This window comes from Schistocerca piceifrons, unplaced genomic scaffold (genome assembly GCF_021461385.2).
Source record: "Schistocerca piceifrons isolate TAMUIC-IGC-003096 unplaced genomic scaffold, iqSchPice1.1 HiC_scaffold_901, whole genome shotgun sequence".
NCBI lineage: Eukaryota > Metazoa > Arthropoda > Insecta > Orthoptera > Acrididae > Schistocerca > Schistocerca piceifrons.
In genome coordinates this window covers 937,635-962,751 of record NW_025729170.1, presented here as the reverse complement: position 1 = coordinate 962,751, position 25,117 = coordinate 937,635, and the positions used below count along the sequence as shown (strand labels likewise).

The window sequence follows — 25,117 nt, the reverse complement described above, 5'->3', positions numbered from 1 at the left end:
GTACTGGAGAGGTGTCCAGAGAATGTTTTGAGCCTTACTGATCTAGCCTTTCACAATTATTTCATGTTATGCTACTGATTCAATGCTACAAATGATGTTTTAATGATGGCTGCAGAGGACTCTCGAAAACCTGACCATCATTCTATCCTCGCTCTGTCCCCGCATCCTCCAGCTCCTTTGTGCTTGTCATTGGTGGAGGACATGTATGGAGGCACTAGCCCCACAGCACGTGTACTGGCCCAACATCAATGCAGACATTGAATGCGCACACGGCTCGTGTCATGCCTGATCTCTCAATCACTTGTCCCACGGTCAAGGTTCCTCGTCGTGGCCCCATCCTGATAACTTGTCGGAGAAGGTCCTCGTTGATTTTACCGTGACATTTCAGGTTGTTATGTGGCTTTTGGTGGTGGCCACCCTCTCAAAACTTCCCTTACGTGGCGTGGATGCTGTTCATTACCACCATTTCTACCACTTGTGACCTCATGATGGTATTCTACCTTGAGGGAGTGCCACTTATTCCCTGGTGTTGGATAATTAGCCCCCATTTACGTAGATGCAGCTTTAGGCTGTCTGTGGCTGTAATGCGATAACCACCCTGTTTCACTGTGCTCCTAATGGGGAGATTGAGCAGATGGTCCATACATTTAAAACACAGCTGCTGAAGACCTTGCAGACATCATCTGGCTGAAATACTGCATTTGAGTTGATATTGTACACCATTAGACCTCCTGCATCCTGTGCTGTGTGCCAAACCTGCCTATAGGCCTGCATGTGGGTGGAATGTCTGTCTGGGCATGCATATGCAGTTGGTGTCTGGGATGGACCCAAGGGGTCATCATTGGTGACAGAGAGCATCAGTGGCTTGATGTTAAGGCCAGACATGACTGTCTGACCCACCAACACGAAACAGCTCTGGCTGTGACCACAGTCGCATTTGGCACCCTGTCGTCACTTCCGATGCTCAGGCTGGAACTAAGATGACCGCCACCTGTGCCTCATGTCCCTTCTCACTGGAGGATGGTTGAGAGGATCACAGTGTGTGTGCCTGTGGAGGTGGGGGACCAGTCCCTCTGTCCTGACCTTCCATCACTCGTGTTGTAACTGTGCAATCTGCTGGCCTCTGCTACCCATGCAGTCCTCGGGCCTGGGTTTGTGTCGTAAGAATGAACAAGAAGTAATAATTGCTTTTGCTACTTTTTTTTCCATTTGAAATGGCTGATATGATTAATTGTGTTTAATAAAAATGAATCTTTCACTTTACATTGGAGTGTACGTGTAATGAAATTTTCCTTCAGAATAAAACTTTTCACTTGACTGAATCTCAGACTTGAACCTATGCCTTTCGTAGTCAATACTTCTACTCCCTGAGCTGTATGACCACAGGTGCAGTGTGGCTCTCACAGTTTGTCTGCGAATACCTATCCGCTCATTCACATGCTGTAATAGTTTAATTTCTGTACCTCGTGCTATTTCTGTTGAATTTATTTAAATTTACGTAATACACATTTATGGGAAGAAATGTGGAGAACTGCGGGATGAACCACTTAAAGTTTCCAATATTCATTTTCATCAATTTGTTGACATATTTCTCACAATGTCTGCCAGATCACATGTGTAGCCTCTGACTTTATCAGAGCTTCAGTCACTCACCCCAGATGGTTGAGGAATATTCCATAGTAAATTTGTAAGGATACCACAGTTTTCCAATATTTTACTAATAAACTGAAGCCCACCATGGACTATGATCATGATGGGACCTTCAGATTATTGCTTTGCTTTGCAGTTGTTATCCCCCATGTGACTTGCCGTGAAATACTTGTTACTGACATAACTCTGGTTAAATATCTGAGATGAAACTGTCTTTTTAAGTATGACTACAGTAATGAATCAAATAATTACCTTGGGAACTTACTGAATTCAAGCATAATTTATCTGTTCAACAAACAGTTATGATCAGGAGTGGTTTTAGATTTGTACATCAAAAACTGTATAGGGAGTGTAAAGAATAAGATGGAGTTTTACCAAAAGTGTGTGTAGACTTCTTTAGGCTTCACTGATGGAATGTGGTGGTTAGTGATCAAGAATGCTGTTCTTGTATTTTGGAGGAAAGTTGTTTGGATCCCAGTCCAGCCAGCCTGACTTAGGTTTCCTGTGGTCCCCCAAATTCATTTTAGTTGTATACATCCAAGTGTACTATGGAATGGTTGTTGACACCATCTTTGGCCAAATAAACTAATACTTCACCTTTTATGACACAGAGGGGTGATGACTTTTCAAACTTTCCATTCTTTGCAGTAGAGCTCACCAATGCCGCTACTAAACTAAATTCACAGAGATTGTTCTTTTGTTAGAAAGTAGTGCAAACTTGGTTTTCAGTTAGCAAATTTGTTTCTTGATTAAATGTATTAAGCTACTCTAAGAAATGTATCAAACTGCTTTGCTCCAAAGTAGAAAAATTGTAATTACATTTTATACTGTCTAGTGTTGTAAGAGTTGTAACTTGTGTGTGTGTGTGTGTGTGTGTGTGTGTGTGTGTGTGTGTGTGTACACAACTTGAGTAGGCAATACAGCTTACTCAGACATCACTGATCACTGTCCACCCTACCTTAGACATTATTTTTCCTTCTTTTCTTTATCTTTGTCTGAAAACATGGTTGACTGGATTTCCATTATTCACTAATTGCTAGTGTAAGCATAAAAACTACAGACAGAAGCTACAGACATTATTAAGAAAAGATACTAAGAGCACTGACCTTCAGGCACTTATATATGTTGTCTGATAGTTGTTTTCAGAAATCTGTAGCAGTATATTTACTCATATTATTATGATTCTTTGTTTGTCAGTTATGTATTAATACTGTCTGTTTCATGTTTTTCTTATAATACAACTAGTTTATAAACTGACAGTAGGATCTTAACTACTTAATGATCCATTTGGGCATCATAGGAGATATTCCTCAGAGTATAAATTGTATCATTCGACACTCCATTCTTAATACTATACCCGCATTGTTAGATTGTGAGCAGTAATTACTTAAAATGATTCTGTTGTTCAACACACTAGCTGGAAAAAATTGCAACATATCTCTGTTGTAATTAATCCAGAGACTGACAAAGGTGTTATGCACAATCCAGTAACAACAGTGTGACCACTGTCTATGTTTGGAATCAGCATGAATAACCACTCACAAACAGCAGGTGGCAGCGCCAGCGGGGGAGGGTATATAAAGTGTGTTGGGGAACATGGAAAACATCGCAGTCGTTATAATGTGGAAACAGAGCGGTTTATCTGACTTCCAGAAGGACATGATCATTGACTTTCTGGCCAAGGGTGGAAGAATTTCCAAAACAGCTAAGCATCAGACTGCCCAGATAAACCCATGGCTACCAAAAATGTCTCCTCAATGACCGTTCAGCAAACATTGCTGTGTATGGTTCTCTGCAGCAGGTGCCTGGTTTGTGCACTCTTGCTAACTGGTGTTCATCGGCAACAAAGACTGGAATTAGCTCGCCAGCACTGCAGCTGGGTGTCCACTGAGTGGTGACAGGTTGCCTTTTCAGATGAATCACGTTTTATGCTCCATTGGACAGCTGGCCATTGGTGTGCACAGTGTGAATCATCTGAAAGCAAAGGGGTCCAGGCTGGAGGAGGGAGCTTTATGGTCTGGGGAATATATTCAAGGCATTACCCGAGTTATTTTGTCATTCTGAAAGGCACAGATGATTGATATAAGTATGCATCTAGCCTTGGTTACCATGTTCACTCATACATGCAGTTCGTTTTTTCCTTCACACAATGGCATTTACCAGCAGGACAATGTAATGTGTCACAGAGAGTGTGTGTGTGTGTGTGTGTGTGTGTGTGTGTGTGTGTGTGTGTGTGTGTGTGTGGTATGAAGAGCACCAGGATGAATTTACTGTACCCCCCTGGCCACCAGACCCTCTGGATTTAAACCCGGTTGATAATCTGTGGGACCACCTCGATCGAGCTGTTCTCGCGGTGGATTCTCAAGAGAAACCTGTCACATTCTGGCCATGGCACTGGAGTCTGCATGGCTCCATATCCGTGTTGTTACCCTCCAGAACTTCACTATCACTATTCCTGCATGTCTCGCAGTGGTCTATGCAGCAAAAGGTGGTTATTCAGGCTTTCGACTGATGGTCACATTAATGTGACTGGACAGTGTATATGTAACATGTCAAAATTACAATCTTACTTTGGTTGCTATCTTTGCGAGCAATCTGTACAGAATTGGATCCTGACAAGGCAGCCAATTTGAAGAAGTTTTGGGCTTTAAAATTTTATACACATTTTTTGTGCAGGATAAAAAGACATAGCCACCAAAGAGTGGCTACAGATTTTATCAGGTAGTGCAATGGTTAAATACATCCATCCTGTATTATCACAGATATACTTCTATCTTCTAAATGCTGACTTCCTTTGGTGTAGTGCTTTGACATGTTTTGCTTGTAGAAGCTGTCAAGTGGGAATATGATTGCTGAAATAGAGAGAATGATTTGGTCTCGGTGACTTTTCACTCATTTTTTCACACTGTCCTATTACACAAAATGATTAAACTATTAGAGTTTTCCTTTTGAACATGTAACTAATAAGTACTCTCACAGTGGAATCAATACTTTGCAGTAACAAAACTCTTTGGCCCATTCACAAAATGTTCCTGCCCCTAAAAAAAATGAATTACAAATTTTTGATGCAGGTACCGAACTAATCTATGGGTAGCTTTTCTGATTCTGTAACTTTCGAGGAATTTGGTGGTAGAACAAAGCAATTTACAGGAATACTTATGTTGCGAATGCAAGATCCTGCTTTTAATGGGGTCGCATGTCAATTTAACAAGTTTTCCAGTGCTGCATCATATTTGTACTGTGAGTTTTTTAAGTGTTTCAAATTATTTGATGGAAAAGAATAAGCTGTAGGCATTGACTCTACTGACGACCAGCCAGCTAGCTGTCAATCAACAATAAATATAGTGTTTGTATACAAATATGAAGCTTGTGGTTTGGTAGTAATGTAAAGCATTTCTTTCTTTTTTGTTATTTGTTTCAGGCTTTGCTTCCACATGTGTACCTCCAGATACAGATCTGCGCACAGTCCTGTGTGTCCCCTTAAATTTTTCGAAGTGTAGTCGTCGGGCACTGGCACATGCAGCGGAAGATGCAGGATTCGATGTTCTGCAAGTAATTAGTGAACCTATAGCAGCCTTGCTTGCTCAAGGCTATGGTGTTGAGTCCCCAGATGAGAGAGGGTGAGTGCTGTAATGCAGTATGTTATTCTTGGTGTTCGTGATGAGTTATGAAACAATCTGCATGATCTTTAGCTACTAAATGAGGTGTTCAACATTGTTAACATATATTTTAGGGCGAATATGCTGCTCATTATTGAAATTGTTGTTTCCACTATTGACTAGCCTACATAAGATTGGAGGAATGCATGTTTTCTCCTTAGACTTTACTCTGAGGGCTTTGGCCCCAAAACACTGCATAGCATGTGCACATAGGCTGATGTTTTCATCAATAGAGCTGATAAACATTCCACAGTGATATGTTTCAGTGCTGTGTTTTGTGGGTTACATTTCTCCAAATAAATTATTAATTTCTTATTAACAGATGAAACTTTTATGTTAAGATGTCAGTGGTTCAGTTTGTTGAGGAAATCTGCATAAATAGCAGTAAAATATTATTTTATAGTGAAGTGTATATGAGAAAGACATGTTTACTGTTGTTACATGAGCCCACATCAGTTGCTTTATCTTTTGACCCTGAGGTCAATGATCCTGCATGATCTAGACTACGGTCAGATTGCTCATTATTAGGTTTCCAATTTAACGCAGATGATGGATCTCCTCGGGGAAATAACAATCAGATCATAAAGGAAGTCCTTTGGATATCCCATATGTTTACTGTGGGAAGGTCTCGTCTGAGATACAGAAGCAGCTCTGCAGCCATCTGTTTAGTGCAATTGTTACAGCTGGTTGTAAGTAATGCTTGTCATCATCTTAGTTCCTTTTGGTGGTGTCACTCGTCTAATGGAATCACAGTTCACAATTTGTTCTTTCATGCCCAGTATTGATTGGAATCCTTGGTTTGGAGCCAGGTGGATTTAAACTAGAGGCTCCATTGATTTTTTGGTGATCTTGGGTGCAGATTCCTTGACTTAATCTGTATTGGATGTAGAATTTTAAAGTGCCTCCCTGAATTGGTTAGGCATGCAGTACCCGCAGAAAGGATTTCCTTCAATAGCGCAATATGTCTAGTTTGCATCCTTTTTTTTTTTTTTTTTTAGATAAATTACTTTGTAAGCCTGTTTACCTTTAGATGTTGAACACCAAAGAGCCATGATCACTTCACATGTATTTCATATTGAGGAGATCAAATAGCCATATAAGTCAACTGTGAAAATGAAAACTGAATATTAGGTAACTGGACAAGTATTCAAGGCAAGATCACTGAGTTACTGTGACTTGCTTAAACAGCATTGCTTGTGTAGCAAGTGGAACAGAAAATTGGGTACAACTAGAAACAAACAGAAACAAAATCTTAAATTCTGACTGAAATATATATGTGACAAGTCTCTTTTTGTGTAATGAGATAAATGCAGTCAACAATAGATAATTTGGGTAAAGTTAAGCCTTAAAGGTGGGCCAAAATTTCTTACTAAAACTATCTATTGGTGACACACTACATCAGTTGAGATGGCATGGAATGCTACGGAAGATTTGTGGAAAAATATTTCTGATAAATTACCTGATCGTGTTTTAGCCATAGGAGAGGTTCCTGTTAGCCAGCCATGCATGACACAGATGGCAGGGATGGCGGTTCAAGTGAAATTGTACTAAATATCTTATCTGAAAATTATCTTGGACAGCCAACTAAGTAGAATACATATGATGTAAGTATACAATTTATGCTGTCAATAAAAAAATGTGAACTTTTCAATTCAGTGAAAATAAATGGATGAATCAACAAACACAGAGCTACAGCAGCATCATTGATCAGTGGTGTTGAATGAAAAGTTGTGCATGATGTGTCAATAAAATGACAACAAACTATCTGAGCAACTATTTACATCTGGGAAGGAGAATATTGATTAATGGGAGAAATTCACAAGCCTTGTCAGAAACATGCTGGTTGAGTTTGTGTGATGGGATGTAGTGAGATGTGGGGAAGGACCCACCAAGGTTCAATGACAATATTACTCATTTAGCCCCTGAGGGCTCACAACTCTCGTGTCAGTACCTACCTGCTTGGCTACCATGGGGCCCCATGCTTTGCAGCATTACTTCGTTTCTGTCCTGCAAGCTTATACTTCCACTGTCCCTTTCTCCCTCTGCCTCTCCTTTGTATGGTTTTCTTGATGCAGACCCAGTTCAGATCTCGTTTGTGACTGGGATTAGAGTTTCCGCTTTTTTTTGTTTTCTACAACTTTTCATTAAGTAAAGACATAGTCCCCGTTGTTAGGTTTGACCTGCCATCAGTTTTCAGATTCTCCAGAAATGTTTAACCATGCAGGGAACGTCACCCAATGCAGTGTAAGCTCCAGCATAGTGGCCATCCTGTCATGGTGGTGGCCACGTGGGTACTGTATTGTTGGTGTCTGAGCTGAAAACTTCCCATGTATGCCAAGGTTTATGTGCATGTGCCCATTGTGACTGGGACATGGGGACTCCGAGCAACGGATTACTGGTCACGTAGCCATTTTCTGCGGCTGGGTGGCGCACATGGCAAGAGCCCCCATTCGAAGTGGGAGGCACCATGGCGGATGAGCCGCAAATGAATCGGATGAAGTTATCTTCCGCCGGTAGCTGTATGATCCCAGCAGTCTCTATGGAAGGAAAGTACTACTTAAGTGCAGAGAGATATGACCATAAAATGTTTCCTTCCATAGGGCTAAGCGGCAAGCAGAGAAATATCCCCCCCCTGTCCCCCCAATAATTAGTTTGCTCAAGGATTGATGGGGATTCCTTCTTGGCCACAGAACCCTTCTTCTTTGTGGAGAACATAGAAGTCAAGCTTGGGGAAGTGGCAGCCATTTCTAAAATGAAAAGTGGGTCAATTTTGATCAAAACAGTATCCTCTGCCCAATCACGGGTGCTACTAGCTCTTAACAAGGTGGGTGACATACCGGTGACTGTCACTCCCCATAATAGTCTAAATATGGTTCAGGGACCTGCTCTTACAATCTGATGCTGAGCTATGCACCAACTTGGAGTGCCAGGATGCAGACTTTGTTAGTCATGTACATTGGGGACCAAAGGACAACAGTGTCACTACCAGTGCCTTCATGTTGGCCTTTGATGGTGATTCATTACCTGAAAAGGTCAGGGTGACATTATACCGAAGTGATGTGAAAGAAAGCGTCACTCCCATGGACGCCTGCCCAGATGGACTCTCAGCCGTGTTGACTGGGATGCTTTTGCCTTTTTTGTTGCCCTTGGCTCCCCACTGCATGGAGATATTGATGAGGCAGTCCAGAATACAACTACAACCATTATTTGAGCAGCTGATTTTGGCGATTCCCTATTCCTTCTGTGCACCCCGACAGAAGACAATACCTGGATGGTCATCAGAAATTGCAGAGGCCATTAGAGATCGTAGGCGAGCTCTCCAGCACCATAAGTGGCACCCATCGATGGAGCACGTTATTGCCTTTCAGTGGCTCCATGCCTGGGTCTGCCATCCAATAAAACAATGGAAACAAGAATGCAAGGAACAGTATGCTTCAACCATCAGACTGTGAATTTTCCCTTCATAGGTTTGAGCCAAGGTCAGATGTATCTACAGATACCAGACACCTGCAGGTGTACCTGGTGGTGTTCCGTTGAATGGTGCCATCTACACTAACACAGGTGCCACATTTTTCTCTGTATTATGCTAGAGCCTCTGAGTCTGAGAACTGTCAACCCTTTTTTGTGTCCTAAAAAAGTGGGTAGAGCAAAAGCAGTTATCTTTTACTGCACACCACCTGGATCCGTATAATGCTCCATTCAGTGAATGGGGATTTGTCAGTGTCCTAGCCCACTGCCCCAGGATCGGACCACATCCTCAACCAGATGATCAAGCACCTATCTGTGGATTGTCAGTGTCATATCCTTGCCATCTTTAACTGCATCCTGGAGTGAGGGCGACTTCCCATTGCAGCAGCGACAAATCATCATCATCCCAGTACTGAAACAGGGCAAGCACCCTCTAGAGATGAATAGTTATTACCCAGTTAATCTCACCAGTGTTCTCTACAAGTTGTTTGAATGCATGGTGAGCTGGCGGCTGTGTTGGCTCCTTGAGTCTCGGGGTCTTCTGCCTCCATCCTAGGGCGGTTTTTGCCGAGGTGACTCTATACTGAAAATCTGGATTGCCTGGAGTCTGCCATCCAAACAGCTTTTGTCCAATATCAACACCTTATAGCCATCTTCTTCGACCTGTAAAAGGCTTAAGACCCCACATCCTAGCTACTGTACACATCTTCTTATCCCACCATACTTTGCAGGTTCAACTTGCTGCTTCCCACAGTACCACCCCCCACCCCCCTCCCCTCCTCCCCCAATCCGACGAGAGAATGGGGTACCACAGGGCTCTGTTAGTATGGATGTCGCTGAACATCGACTGCAAGGTGCCATAGGAAAGGCGCAGTCATGGGACCTCACCCATGGCTTTCACTTTAGTGTCAAAACTCATGTTATGCACTTCTGTCAACATTGTAGTGTTCACCCACAACCAGAACTTTACCTCAACACCCAACTACTCAATGTGGTGGGAACATTTTGGTTTTTTGGACTGGTCTTGGATCCTAAGTTGACGTGGATTCCCCATCTATGCTAGATTGATCGAAAGTGTTAGCTGCACCTTAATAGTCTTCACTGCCTGAGTAACACCAGCTGGGATGCAGATCGTACTACCTTTCCACAGCTTTACAAAGCCCTGATACAATCCCGTCGAAACACCGGAATCCATCCCCCGCAACAGCAGTCCAGATCAAGGATTACAATCGCAATCCACATCCTGTCTCTCCTCTCTGAACTCCAGTTGTTTCCTCTATCACCTCTCCTCCAGGCCCATTCACTACACATTCGTGGTGCATCCCTCGGCCACAGCGTTGTCTTGACCTATCACCAGATCTGAAAGACTCGGTTCCTTCTGAGGCCGTCTGCCACCAATTTTTAGCCATTCTTGTCATATCTTGGGGTTCAGAAGTAGTCTGTACTGATGACTTAATGGGTGCTGGTCACGTGGGCTTTGCTTATACTCGCATGTGACACTGAACTGTGCTCCCTGCCAAATGGTTGTAATGTTTTCACTGCGGAGTTGGTAGCCATCTCTCGTGCTCTTGAACATATTAGTTTCTGCACCGGTGGATCCTCTCTCATCTTCAGCAACTCCTTGTGCAGTTTGCATCTCTTGACCAATGTTACCTTCACCGTCCCTTGGTAATTGCTATCCAGGGTTCCCTGTATGTCTGGACCCCAGGCCACATCAGGATCCTGGGAAATGAACTTGCTGGTAGCCTGGCCAAACTGGCTACCTGTAAACTGATTTGTGATGTTGGTATTCCAGTAATGAACCTCTGATCGGTATTATGCCATGAAGGTTAGGGAATCAGGAATGGCTCACTCTGACTTTGCCAAACAAAGTAGGGTGATGAAGGAGACTACAAATCTGTGGAGGTCCTTCATGTGGGCCTCTCTCAAAGACTTGATCGTCCTTTTGCTGGCTGCGTATTGGCCATACTTGGCTAACTCTTGGTCATCTCTTCTGTCGCAAAGACCCACCTCTCTGTCATTGTGGTTCCCATTTGCTGGTGGTCCACATTTTGCTGGACTGTCCGAACTTAGCCACCATGCAGTGGGCTCTTAATCTCCCTCACGTGCTGTCTCTGGTGTTAGGAGACAGTGCCTCAGTGGCTGACTTAGTTTTACGTTTTATTCTTGAAGGGAGCTTTCACCGCTCTCTTCAAGGTAGGTCCACTTCCCCATATTGGCCCATTGATGGGTTGGCAGAACACTCTTTGCCTCCTCTGCCAAGTCCGTGCTGTGGCTATCTGGGCATTGTGGTGCAGCCTGGTCCTCACCTTACCTGCTCTTTTACTCCCCTCCCCCCCCCCCCCCCCCCCCCCCCATGGTCTGTTAGACTTGTTCGTCTTTTGTCTCTCTGTACTTCTCTCGTCGTGTCCATGTTGCTAGTCTTTCCTAGGTGATTTCTGAGTGGGCTAAATCTGGTAAAGGGGGGGGGGGGGGACTGGGATGTATGTTCCCTCATTGCATTGCACTGTGCTTTCGGAGGCTTCTGGCTGCTCCCTAGAGGGAACACCTTTCTTGTGCTCTCTCTCTGTCTTTCTTTCTTTCTTTCTTCTTCTTGTCCATTATCTCACCTTCATAGACCTTATGGTTTTCCTCCCCTGGGTTTTGTGTGGTAGGCTATCTGATCTACAGGCATGTAGACCTGTCTGTCTGAGGAAAAAGGGACTGATGACCTAGTAGTTTGGTCCCTTTAATCATCCAGTCAACCAACCAACTCCTCTTAAGAATGTTATATTCTGAAATATAAACTGCCGATTGAATAGGTCATCATCATGAGTCAGAAATTGTGAATCTAGCATACCTAAAATACATAAAACCATGTCAGTATTATGAAAGGGATAGAGTGCTACTCTCCATGTAGCAGAAATGTTGAATTGCAGATAGGCATAATTAAAATACTGTCAAACAAGTAAGTTTTCACACACACACACACACACACACACACACACACACACACACAGACAGACAGACAGACAGACAGACAGAGAGAGAGAGAGAGAGAGAGAGAGAGAGAGAGAGAGAGAGAGAGAGTCAGTCACACACAGTCTCTGGTTGTCGAGACCAGATTGCGACTCAAAATCTCTGCTATATGGTGATTGGCAATCTATCTTTTTCATAATACTGACATTATTCCATCCTGGATTTTCCATTGTTAGATGTTATAATGTCATCATTAATTAAATAAGAATGGTGGTGTTTTTATTGTAGTCATAATTAAGAACAGATTATTTAGAATAGTAATCTACCAGTCACAAGCTGTGAACAGTTGTTACAAACTACTTGCAAAAAGAGAAAAAAGAAATAATTTCTGTTGGCACTCCTGTCCCGCATACAAACTGTAACTTCAACAACACACTAAAGTCATACACGCCCATGTCAGAACCTTTGAACACCAAGATGAAAAAGGAGTTAAATGTGACTGCACGTTAAGCCCAATCAACGGAAGGAAAGGCAGGCAAAACAAGGACTTACTCTTGGAGAAAGGTACACGAAATATGTCATAGAGACTATGAAGACCATGAATTAAATATTAAATGTCGTTCGCTATATTGCTATGATGGATAAAAAGTAAAACACAATCAACATCCAATGTGCCGTTTGCTAAAACGACCGATAACTCAGTCAGCAAACATACAGTAGAACGTAAGTGGTTAAAAGAGAGACATTTGGTCAGGAAACAGCTAATGGTCAAAGGTTGATGACAGTTAGCACAAAGTGATGGTGGGTCACCACTTGACAAATGACGATGGGTAAAAAGACAGTACCCAGTACGTAACCTAGCTAAAATCAGCTCCTTGCGGCGAAAGGGCTGAGAGAGGAGATCGGCCAAGCTTCTGGGAGATGTTTCATTCCCTGGAGTTTGTTCCCATGAATGGAAGACCAATTTTAATGTCAAAGTGACACCACCTTCTGATAAAAGACAACATGGAGATCATCGGAAGGAATGGAAGAACTAGCTCGATGATGTAGGAGGACTGCAGACTTGGCAACAGTGTCAGCAGCCTTGGCAACAGTGTCAGCAGCTTTGTTTCCTGTCAGACCATCCATCAAGACAGAGCAAGTGGAAGCTTTCTTTGACCTGTTGCACTAAGGGATAGACAGTGTACAGCATACAGAGGCTCTGAAAATCACTGAGAGAATCCGAGCAGATGACGAAATTGAAAAGCCTGTGTCGCTGGATGTACCGTGTGGCCTGATACAGAGCAAAGAGCTCTGCTGTTAATACTGAGCAGTGTTCTGGAAGCAGATATCGAAAATGGTCGGTGGCAATGATCAGGCATACCAGACACCATGGTCATTCAGAGAGCCAACAGTGTACACAAAGGTAGTATCACTAAGTTCCGTGCAAAGGTTGAGAAACTTACACCGATAGATCGAATCTGGAGAAGTTTCCTAAGGAAGCGAATCAAGTTCAAGGTGAACATGGGCCACCACAGAAAGTCAGGGTGGTGAAGGGTACACATCCTTCGGGAAAGTGGCAGATAGCGTGAAGTGAGGCTGCTGGAGCAGTAACCAAAAGTGAACTCCAGGAGGTAACGGAGAAGAGGGACACACCTACTGGCGGTCAAATAAGCCGTTGAAGGAGGCGACATAAGATGAGTGGCCAGGTATGGCAGACAAATGGCATGTGTATCTGCTGAGGAGAACATCATGTCGTTATGACCGCAGTAGTGAGGCAGCTTCTGCATAGAGACTTTCAACTGGGCTGGTGTAAAAGGTGCCAGTGGCCACATGGATTCGATGGTGGTAGATTGTATTTAGACAGTGTAAGATGGATGGATGTGCAGATGCATAAACGGAGCATCCATAGTCTACTTTCAAAAGGCCAAGGGATCTGTACAAACGAAGGAGGGTGGTCCAGACCACTCCCCAGGAAGTACCACTGAGGACCCGTAGAACACTGACGGACAGGGTACAGCGGGCAGCCAGGTAAGACATGTGGGAGGACCAAGAAAGTTTCTATCAATCATGAGCCGCAGGAATTTCGTAGTTTCAACAAACGGTAGAGCAACAGGCCCAAGACCGGGTGATCAAAAAGTCAGTATAAATTTGAGAACTGAATAAATCACGGAATAATGTAGATAGAGAGGTACAAATTGACACACATACTTGGAATGACATGGGGTTTTATTAGAACAAAAAAAAATCCAAAAGTTCAAAAAATGTCAGACAGATGGCGCTTCATCTGATCAGAATAGCAATAATTAGCATAACAAAGTAAGACAAATCACAGATGATGATCTTTACAGGAAATGCTCAATATGTCCACCATCATTCCTCAACAATAGCTGTAGTCGAGGAATAATATGAACAGCACTACAAAGCATGTCCGGATTTATGGTGGGGCATTGGCGTCAGATGTGGTCTTTCAGCATCCCTAGAGATGTCGGTCGATCACGATACACTTGCGACTTCAGGTAACCCCAAAGCCAATAATCGCATGGACTGAGGTCTGGGGACCTGGGAGGCCCATGACGAAAGTGGCAGCTGAGCAAACGATCATCATCAAACGACGCGCGCAAGAGATCTTTCACGCGTCTAGCAAAATGGTTTTTTTTTTTCTTCGGTTCTAATAAAACCCCATGTCATTCCAAGCATGTGTGTCAATTTTTACCTCTCTATCCACATTATTTCATGGTTTATTAAGTTTTCGAATTTATACTGACTTTTTGATCACCCGGTATAAAGAAGGTGGAAGAAACCCATTGTGCAGCCAGAATTTCATACAAATGGTTTTGTCAGTGGAAAAGCGAAAGCCATTGTTGATGCTGCATGAGTAAAGACAATGAGACAATGCTGAAGACTTCGCTCAAGGAGACAAGTCCATGGGGAACTGCAATAGGTGGCAAAATCGTCAACAAAAAGGGACCCGGAAATACCCAGCGGGAGACAGGCCATAATAGGGTCAATGGCAATAGCAAGGACAACGAATGTCAGGATGGACCCCTGAGGCATCCAATTTTCATGGATAAAAGTGTCCTACAAGTCACATTCCACACGTGCTTTGAGAAGTCTGTCTTTTAAAAATTCCTGAAGGAAACGTGGCAGGCAGACTGGAAAGCCCCACATGTAAAGAGTACAGAGGGTACCGGTCCTCTAGCTGGTGCCGAAGGATTTCTCCAGATCAAAAAGCACGTCCACAGTCAGTTATTGTTGCAGAAAACTGTTCATGACATGGGTTGCCAAAGTGGTGAGATGGTCAACTTCAGAATGGCACGCCTGAAATCCACACTGTGCAGTCGTTAGTAATTTGCGAGACTTGAGTCACCATACCACCCGGGCATTAATCATATGTTCTAAACCTTGCAAACATAGCTAGTGAGGGAAATGGGGTGGTAGCTAGAAGGAAGGTCTTTGTCCTTACTGGGCTGAGGAATGGGTATGATGAAGGCTTCATACCAGCATCTGGGGAGCATGCCATCTACCCAGATGTGGTTGTATGTATTAAGCAGAAAATGTTAGCCCGCAAGAGAAAGGTGCTGCAACATCTGAATGCGAACATCATCCGGCTGTGGGGTGAAAGATAGGGATACAGTGAGAGTGATCAGCTCCCACATAGGAAAAGCTGCATTGTAGCATTTAAAATTCTAAGAGGAGAAGGGTATTACCCAAGCCTCCTCCATTTGTTTCCAATGGAGGAAGGTAGTGCGGTAATGGGTGGAGCTTGAAATATTTGCAAAATAGTGGCCCTAGGTGGTGGATATAGCAATGGGTTCCACAATGACATTATCTGCTCCGATCAGGCCAGAAATTGGTGAATTGACCTTGGGCCCAGAGAGTCGTTGGAATTTAGCCCACACAATGGAAGACAGAGCGGAACTGTTAAAAGAATTAGTAAATGAAATCCAGCTAGCTCCTTTGGCATCCCAAAGAGGGTGATGACACTGCGCACGCGACTGTTCACATCAAATGCAGTTCTCCAGTGTTAAAAACGCTGAGAGTGTGTGTCCGCACATGAGTTGTCACGGTACGCGTCAGTCCACCAAGGACTGTGACATGATGTGGTAAAGTGGAAATGTGAGGAATAGAACATTCTGCAGCGGTAAGGATAACGTTTGTAAGGTCATCACAACTGGGGAAATGTCGTTTGTCAAAGGTCACCAGGGAGGAGTAAAGCCTCCAGTCTGCCTTTGAAAGCTGCCAATTAATTTAGTAAGTAGATGAGGGAGGAGTCGGCAGATAGGATGTGGTGAAATGGTTGCTCAAGTATGTCTAAAAGGGAACACACCACTCGAGACGACGGGCAAGCTGGGCAGTGCAGAATGAGAGGTCCAAATGGGAATAAGAGTGTGTCGAGTCTGAAAGGAACGTTGGTGCTTCAGTGTTAAGGCAGAAGAGGTTGAGTTGATCGAGAAGGTCAGCGGAGAGGGCACTTTACGGACAGGTTCACAAAGAGCTGCAAAGGGGGTGATGCGCATCAAAGTCACTGAGCAGCAAAAAGATTTGGGACTTTCCCAACGAGCTAGAGGAAGTCTGCCCTGCTGAAACCGAATGACAGGGATTTAGGCGGTACAAAGAGAAAAGGTGAAGCGAGGAAGGAGAATGCGGACTGCAACAGCTTGCAGCCGGATGTTGAGTGAGAGGGTTTGACTACGAATGTCATCACGAATAAGCAGCACGACTCCACCACGAGATGGATTGCCGTCCTTGGCCATATGTTACTTTTTTCATAAACATTTTCTTCTCCGGAGAACCAAAAAAAAAATTACTGATAGAAAGAAAATTGGCTTGATATTGTCTACATTGTCTCCATAAGTTATAAAGTGATTGAGTCCCCTGTTCAGCATGTCTTTGAGACAGAGTACCTCTAACATAATTTGTACAGGTCATTTCCAGCCTAATTGATACTTTTTATTTACAGATGAGTCTTCCACTATTTTAATAACTGATTAAATGTTCATGCTTTTGTTGGGTAGCTGCAGAAAAGAAGGCTGTCTCAAAACACGAACCATGATGAGATGTAATATGATGAGCAGCCACCTACTACTGTTAAACTTCTTTCACTACTTGCATTATAGTTTTAATTTTGTTTAGAGGTCTACTTACTGTGTTGATGCAATGAATTGTTTTAACCTTTTTTTTTTGTAGAGCTCTTGCCAGATATGCTCTGCAGTATTAGATTTAAATGCCTATGTTGCAATAGGACCCATATCTCTAAATCTGTTGTTTGCTGTTGTGGAATGTGAGTCTGTTTCAGTGTTGGGGCCACTCCTGTTCCGTATTTATATAAATGATATGCCGTCTAGTATTATGGGTAACTCTAAAATATTTCTGTTTGCTGATGACACTAGCTTGGTAGTAAAGGATGTTGTGTCCAACATTGACCTAAGTTCATGGCTTGTAGAAAATAAATTAACTCCAAATCACAGTAAGACTCAGTTTTTACAGTTTCTAACACACAATTCAACAAAACCTGACATTTTAATTTCACAGAGTGGGCATATTTAGTGAAACTGAACAGTTAAAATTTCTAGGTGCTCAGATAGATAGTAAACTGTCGTGGGAAGCCCACATTTAGGATCTTGTTCAAAGACTTAATGCTGCCATTTTTACTATTGGAACAATATCTGAAGTGAGCGATCATTCGACACAAAAATTAGTCTACTTTGCTTATTTTCATTCGCTTGTATCATATGGTGGTATATTTTGGGGTAAGTTCTTGTTGTATTGTAGATTGCATTTACTTAAATTTATGGATTGACTTTTTTTGGGTTCATATACATTTTATTTTTATCTATTATTACTTTTATGTTGTAATTTCATGTACTGACGTGTTCCATGACCTGGGAGATTTTCTCCTCAGTTTGGTCCTATGGAACTTGACATCTAAATAAAATAAATAAAATTAATTTGAATGTTGATTTTTGTACATCATTATCTGACAGGCCATTACTAAATTTGATCACAATGTGCTTCTCAATTTGAAGACAAGCTATTGAAAACAATACGTATGATCCTGCGACTATTTCCCCACGCTCTAGTTGCAAAGTGTGACATCTTTATCAGATTGGAAGTTTATTAATGTTATTTTTGCTGTAAATTAGTCAAAAATACAATATTGAAATCTTTACCAAATTAATTTGATGTGTATCTTATAAACTGAGATTGACAAAGTCCTAAGTCTGGAAAGTAAAGTCATCTCACCGAACTGAGAGGTGAAGTGAAAACTATACTTAAAAATAACCCATCTTTAATCCAGTTTCTAAAAATATGGATTGTACCTAGTAAGATGTCCTAGGTCTTTGAGGCATGTGGTTTACAATATATCATGTGAGTTTGGAGTGAATTATTACAACAGTGTAATCACATTATTAATGAACAGTGCAAGAAACACTCCAAAATGTATAACTAAGACGTTGTGAGAAACCATTCATTGCAAAGCATGGTGTTACCAACACACACAAATTATTATTTGACAACACTGAAATCCTGGCACACACCTTGTGTTACTGGGATTCATTTATCAAGAAAGCAGTGGAGATCCACAAGTGTCCTAAATTTTTTAATGGAGTTGATGGCGTCACCTGAATCCCAACATGGAGGAAAGATCTAGAAAACAATATAAACCCCATACTAATGTGAGTGGCTGATCTGTTTCCTTATCATTGTTGTGGTATTATTGGTAAAGCGAGCATAAGCATGAGCATGAGCAGTACTAAAGAAAGCACGAGAGCTTTAAATCTGACAGATATGTGTTGACTAGAGTTTGTTTACATCTTACAGTTTGTCATACCAAGGTATTAAGGAGACAGTTTGGGAACTTGCTTACCTGTTTTGGTGAATTTCAGTAGTTGTTTCTGTTTGAGTGAGTGTATGTTCAGTGAATTCTGGAAGTAGTCAAAGTTACAGGTTTTTAGTTATTCCAAGATAGATACCAGAGACTTTATGCTCATTTCATTAACAATGTATCAAGTTACATCTTCATTTTAATATTTGGTGGCTAAAATCTGCTTCATTTTAAATGATCAAGACTTTTTATTAAAAAAAAAAAATTACACGGACATGATCAAATCTGGTAGAAGTAATATTACTGAATATATTGCTGTGTTAGTCTAGAACAAAATTAGGTAAGTAGAACCCAACAACATACAGATACTAACTTTATATAAATTAATCCATTGAGTAGGAGGAGTTGTCAAACAGAAATTATTTCAGTTGTTTTTAAAACTTTTATTATGTGCCTGCACCCTTAATTTGTAGGTGATGTTTTCAAATATTTTTACAGCTGAGTAAGTTAAGTTGTGAATAGTGGAGGCAATTTTTGTTCCAAGTGTTAGACTTACAAACAATACTACTATTTTTAAATTGTGCCTGATGCCTCACAACAAACTTCATAAGAGAGGTTGTTAGGATGCCTAAATTTTTAAACAATTGCCTTCATGAAGTTTGAGGATGACCACCAGATATCCTTACAGAATATTTCTGTATGATGAATACTTAGTGTCTGTGTGTAGAATTGCCTCAAAAAAACTATTTCCAGTCACATCAATGAATGACAGTGTGCAAAGTAAGCTGGTTTTTTAATGCTATCATTAAAAAAATCAGCAATTACATGTAGAGAAAATGTTGCTGAATTCAAGCATTTTAAGAAATCTGTAATATGTGATTTTCTATTCAAGTTTTGGTCTATATATGCACCTAGGAATTTTGAACAATTGATTTTACATGCTTCCCATCTCCCAGTGCTCAATTATTGTTGCTGGTGATATATCTTGCCTTGTACAGATTTCAGTGAAGTGTATGTTTTCTAAGTAATATTCCGAGAATCAATATTTTTTAGCATTTCTTTTATTGATCAGTCTGTTGTCACACCTCTGAAGGTCTTGATTGTGATTGTTGCATTATCATCAAAGAACACCATTTCTGCTTTATTACTGTAAGGTGGAAGATCATTTATACATATCATGAACAGGAGTTTTCCCAGAATTGAACTCTATGGAATGCCTGTAATAATTTGTCCACACTCAGGGGGAGATTCATCATTAAAACTTCATGAGCTATCTAACATGGCCATTTTCTTCCTGTCAGTGCAGTATAAATTCAACCACTTAAAGCATTGTACCTTGAAAACTGAACTTTTTAAGTTTATCCAAAACAATGTTGTGATTTACAAAATCAAATGTCATACATACATCACAAGAACGTCCTGGTAGGTATTGACTCGCCAGTCAGATATTTCAGTATGTGGTCAGTGAAACGGTAGAGGCCATATTTAGTGGAGAGACTCATCTGGCATTCAAATTTTGACTGACAGTATATTTGTAGATAGACATGACCATTCTTCAATACATTACCTTTTGCAGCAACTTTAGAAAATGAAGTTCATAGTGAAATTAGTCATTAGTTATTAACGTCTGTCCTATTACCTTTCTTAAAAAGTTTTCTAATATTGTTGGGCTTTGGCTGGTCTCGAAAGATACCTTGTGAAAGTGATGCATTAAAAATATGGATGTAAACATCAGCTGTAGCTGAAGTACATGCTTTTAATATTTTGCTTGAAATACTATCATCCTTATGAAAAATTCTTACTCTTGAGAGTTAAAATCCTGGTATCTATTGAAGAAGTTGGAGTGATCTGAAATTTATGCTTGTGATACTGGTTATTGCATATGCTGCAATGCTTTTTCCTTTCTTGAATTTTATGTGATTGGCTGTTTGAGAACTGACAATAGTACTGATGATGTATAGGATAGGTGGGCAACCAGTTGCCTGCAGGCCGGATTCGGCCCATCATTGGTTTCAGTTTGACCTGCAGAAGAAATTTTTGGGGAGAGTGTGAGGCACTCACATTGTACTCCATCCAAGACCTATTTTTGGATATTTCTGCTGATGCTCACCTTGCCTCGGGTTTGCAACTCGTGACACAGACCACTGTCAGTTTTTCTTACTCTGCACATGCATAATGCAATTATACCACCGCTGACTCCCCCCACATGTTACTTATTGCGTACTGCCTACATCTGTGTTACACATTGATGGATTGTAAACATTGGTAACAGGTGACAATGACATGAAAGCTACTGACTACTCAGGAAATGTACTGATTTAAATGGCAGCAGGGTGCCATTCATAGTGGTGTGTCACTCCCATAAACATTGTCACAGGTGCTACAGTTGTCACTTCCTGCACCTGAAGCACTACTATTGCATCACTTGAAAAGTGGTCTGTGAGCTTAAGTAATTATGTGAATTAGGCCCGCAGGTTACCCGTGCCTATCCTACAGCAATGTAGGAGTGTCTGGGGGTGGCACCTAGTAGCTCGAATTCGATTTCCTGTCTATATGGGCGAGAAAATTGAAAGCATGAGTTTCAACTTTTGATTTGTCACAATTAAATAATTTTCATTTCAGGAAAACCTTGTGATCAGATGTGCTGTGCAGTTCTACACTGTTGCATAGTAAATAAGCTATATGCTTTTAAAATATCGGAACAGGCATGAAGCAGGATTGAAGACTTGCTTGCAAATAAGAGTCCACTATGTTGTTAGTAAAGGGATCCACAGATAGAAATAAAGTAGCATCCTGTGTACTGAGCGGAAGTACAGTAGGAATATTATTAGAACTGTGGGGTGGTGGGGGGGGGGGGGGGTGTTGCAAGTCGTTTCTGGATAACTCCCTTGGTAGAGCATTTACCCATAAAAGGCAAAGGTTCGTACCAGTTCAGATCTTAATTTGGCACACAGTTTTAATCCACCAAGAAGTTTAAGTAGGATTACTGTTCACTTTATTGTGTTATGTTGTGCCAGATAATACTGACATTAGAAAATTGTTACAAATTCCAGAAAGACTTGTAATTTATCAGTACTTGGTGCAAAGACTAATTACTGACTGTCAGTATAAATAAATCTAATATTGTGCTTCTAGATAAATGAAAAGTATAATAATGTTTGAGTACCCAATCAGTGATCAGTCATAGAAATCAGGATGTAGAGTTCATGTGCTTAGTGATATAAGGTGGACTAGACACAAAAATCTGACTTTGGGGAAATCAGATGCCAGCCAGGCTTTTATTTGTTGAAAGGATTTGTAGGAAGTGCAATTTATTCACAAAGGAGCTCACCTATGAAACCTTCATTTGACCAATTCTTTGGCAATTTGGTGTCCTTACCAAGTTGGGTTAATGGATGAGATTCAAATAAGAGGTTTACAATTTACATTTGTTTAACCATACCAAGAACATCACAGAAGTGCCTTAATAAATTGTTCCAATACAGGGTTGCCCTCAGGAAGTAGTACTTTTCATTTGGTTATTACGAAGTTTAGCTTATATTTAGACCAGTATAACTTATAGGTAACTGTTCTACACACGTTACCATTATTGAAAAGCCAAACAAAAGTTTATTTCATAAAATGTACATCATTGGTGATACATTGCTAAAGAGGTTTGTGGAAGGTCCTTGTTGAATTCTCAACTATTTCTTGAAGAATTTTCTCTGTGTCTTTATGTATCATGGCTTTCAATTGATCAGTATTGTGGAGCCATGAAAAAAGCTTTTTTCTTAAGATGATCCCACAGAAAAAAATTTGCTGCCGAAAGATCAGGTGCTCTCACTAGCCATGGGATAACACTGAATCATAATAGTAATCGATGTGGAAAGTGGCACCTCAGTTTAGTAATTGAGTTAAAAGCCCCATCTTTCTCAAACCATATTGTGTTTAGATGAAAACTTCCCTGCACTGTGTGGACTGAAGAAATTATTGATAAAGGCCGCATACTGCTCAGAACTGACACGTACTGACTTCCCATTGTTGTTGTCTTCAAAAAAATATGGCCCAATGATTCCAGTGAACTGTCAAAAAGCACACCAGATGATGACATGTGAGCTATCCTGCAACTTTTCATGAATGAGCTACAGATTTGTGTCTAGAGTAATATTGAAAGATTGATTTATTGATAAAACCTATTCAAATGAAAGTTTGCTTCATCAAACATCACGAGATTCATCAGAAATACCTCTTACTGGTCAATTCTATCCAGTAACATTGCGTGGAAATTGTACCAACTCACTTTTATCTCCTCGCTGTAACTGTTGAGCCACTTGCATCTTATAAGGAGGAAACTTCAAATCCTATTTCACAATCCCCAGCAAAGACGTGTGAAGGATCTGTGATGGTCTGGAATGGTGACAGACTGATCACTGTGGGCTTTGTTGCAGAGCTGCATGAAATCATTGGATATTTACTGGCATTCAGATTGTCATTTCAGGTCCCTTATGTTTCACACTGGCTCCACAGTCTGTCTTACACCATTGTTTCATCTGTCTGGAACATGGAAAAGGCAGACTCTACCATGGAGCATAGACTGCTGCAATGCTCTGCACGTGACATAACTCCCCTATTGCCTCAGTATGCATATGCACTGGCCAGCGTTCCATACTGAACTGAATGGCATATGATGTGGACCTGATTAAATCCAGTAGATGGTGTGAATAATCTACACCTTTGCAGGGTGGCCAATTGAAGATATACTATTTCCTGTGGGCCAACCTTTATAAGTATTTTATAGAAAAAAGAGGTTAAACAAATTTTCTTTAAATATCTGAGCTAGCAGGGGGAAAAAGTGGCTAATATGGTGGTCTGACATTCAAGAGGTCAGTTTTTCAAATCCCCATATGGCCATCCAGAGTTTTATTTTCTGTGGCTTCCCTAAATCTCTTAAGACAAATCTCAGGATGGTTCCTTTGAAAAGGACACTGCTGATTGCTGATTTCCTCCCCCCCCCCCCCCCCCCCCCAACCAATCCAAGCTTTTGTTCCTACTCTGATGACTTTGCCCTTGAGAGGACATTAAATCATAATTTTTGGTCCTTTTAAGTATCTTCACAGAGATTAAAAAATGTTACTTGCTCTTTTCATGTCAAAAATTGTGCAGTGGTTGTAGGTTGTGGCACTCTAATAGATGGCATATTTCTTGATTTTTGGAAACTACAATATATTAACAATTTTGCATGTAATGAATAGATGAGATCATGGAATGTGTTTCCAACAATTGTCTTTTCACTTTTCCTCCCTTACGGACATTTTAGCATATTGTACATTTGATGAGTTTATTGGAACATCATTTATTTTTTTCTGTGTGTTTGGTATATGTGATAGACTGTTTCTGTTTATACTGCACATGAGAATCTCAATAAACAATTTAAGCAGCACTTACAGACAGTCCCTTGCTTTGTAGTTTATTAATAAATACTTTCCTTAGAAAACAGAAGTGAAATTGTGTATCTATAGAAGATTATTATTATACACAATGTCTTACGATAGTCTGTAAATGAGGATGAATGGACTGCCTTGAAACATATTGTTGATAAGTTCCTGAGTTCAGTTTCCAAATACTGATATAAGAAGCAGTTTCAGGTAAAAGGGCATATGAAACAACTAGTGTATAAAACAAATTACAGATTGCTATTCATTGAGAGAATATTGAAAGTGCTGATTCGCCAATGGTGAGGCTGGATTTGAAATCCCAGTGCTGCCCATGTCCCATTCTAACCAGCTCTGATAAATGTTTGACAAATTTAGTAATTACTGCCATGTTACAGTATTTGAAGTGGTTGTGCAGTTTGCTTATACTGTAATACAGTGCTAAAATTTGGAGATGTTTTTCTATTGCTTTGTTGAAATTGTCGTGAAATGTACTGCTTACTCATCCAATACTGTTTAGGGGGAAAAAAATTGGAACACACCAGAAAGCAGGTATCTTACTGTGAATGGTCAGTCCAGTGGAACTATAGAAAGGAACTAAAAATTATCTGCATTCTCAGCCAGTTCATAATGAATCATTTGGTTTTGTTTACCTGGGCTTTTAACCTGGGAATGCATATTCAATTGTTGCTGTTTACGCTAGGTATTATCAGAAATAATTGGTAGGCTTTGCTGTATTGTTGAAATTTGCAATACTGCCTGTATTTACTGTGTGGCTGTAAAAGTGATAACTGCACAAACAGTCATGTTGTATATTGCCACAGTTAGTTACTTTAAATTTGCTCACACTTTTCTCAGTCCACAGTTGTGGAGAATATTATATGGGAGGATCAATGCAAAACTGGATGAGCCAAGTATTAAACAATGCGTGGTCTTTTGTGTGACTTTACTTCTTGACACAGTCTCTTAAATCTCTTAAATTCAGTGAATATTTCCTGCACTGCTCTTGAACTTCAAATTTTTTGAGTGGAAGCTCTTCAAAAGAGCGATGTGCAACAGTCACCAAATTGTAATATGGCAGAAATGTTTTTTAGGAGCTGGGATTTTGTGCAGATTGTGGCACATAACAGGCAAAGGTGAAATTAAATTCAGCATAATGTTGA

General features: G+C 40.9%; 1 protein-coding gene across 1 annotated transcript in view; it reads left to right on the top strand.

The window, feature by feature from the left end:
- The window catches only part of LOC124771266 (heat shock 70 kDa protein 14-like), a 270,928-nt gene that overhangs the window by 90,809 nt on the left and 155,002 nt on the right, over positions 1-25,117 (top strand). Inside the window, exon 4 of the mRNA XM_047249297.1 lies at positions 5,072-5,270. Within this exon, the coding sequence (XP_047105253.1) occupies positions 5,072-5,270 (199 nt within the window). The remainder of the gene's footprint in view (positions 1-5,071; positions 5,271-25,117) is intronic.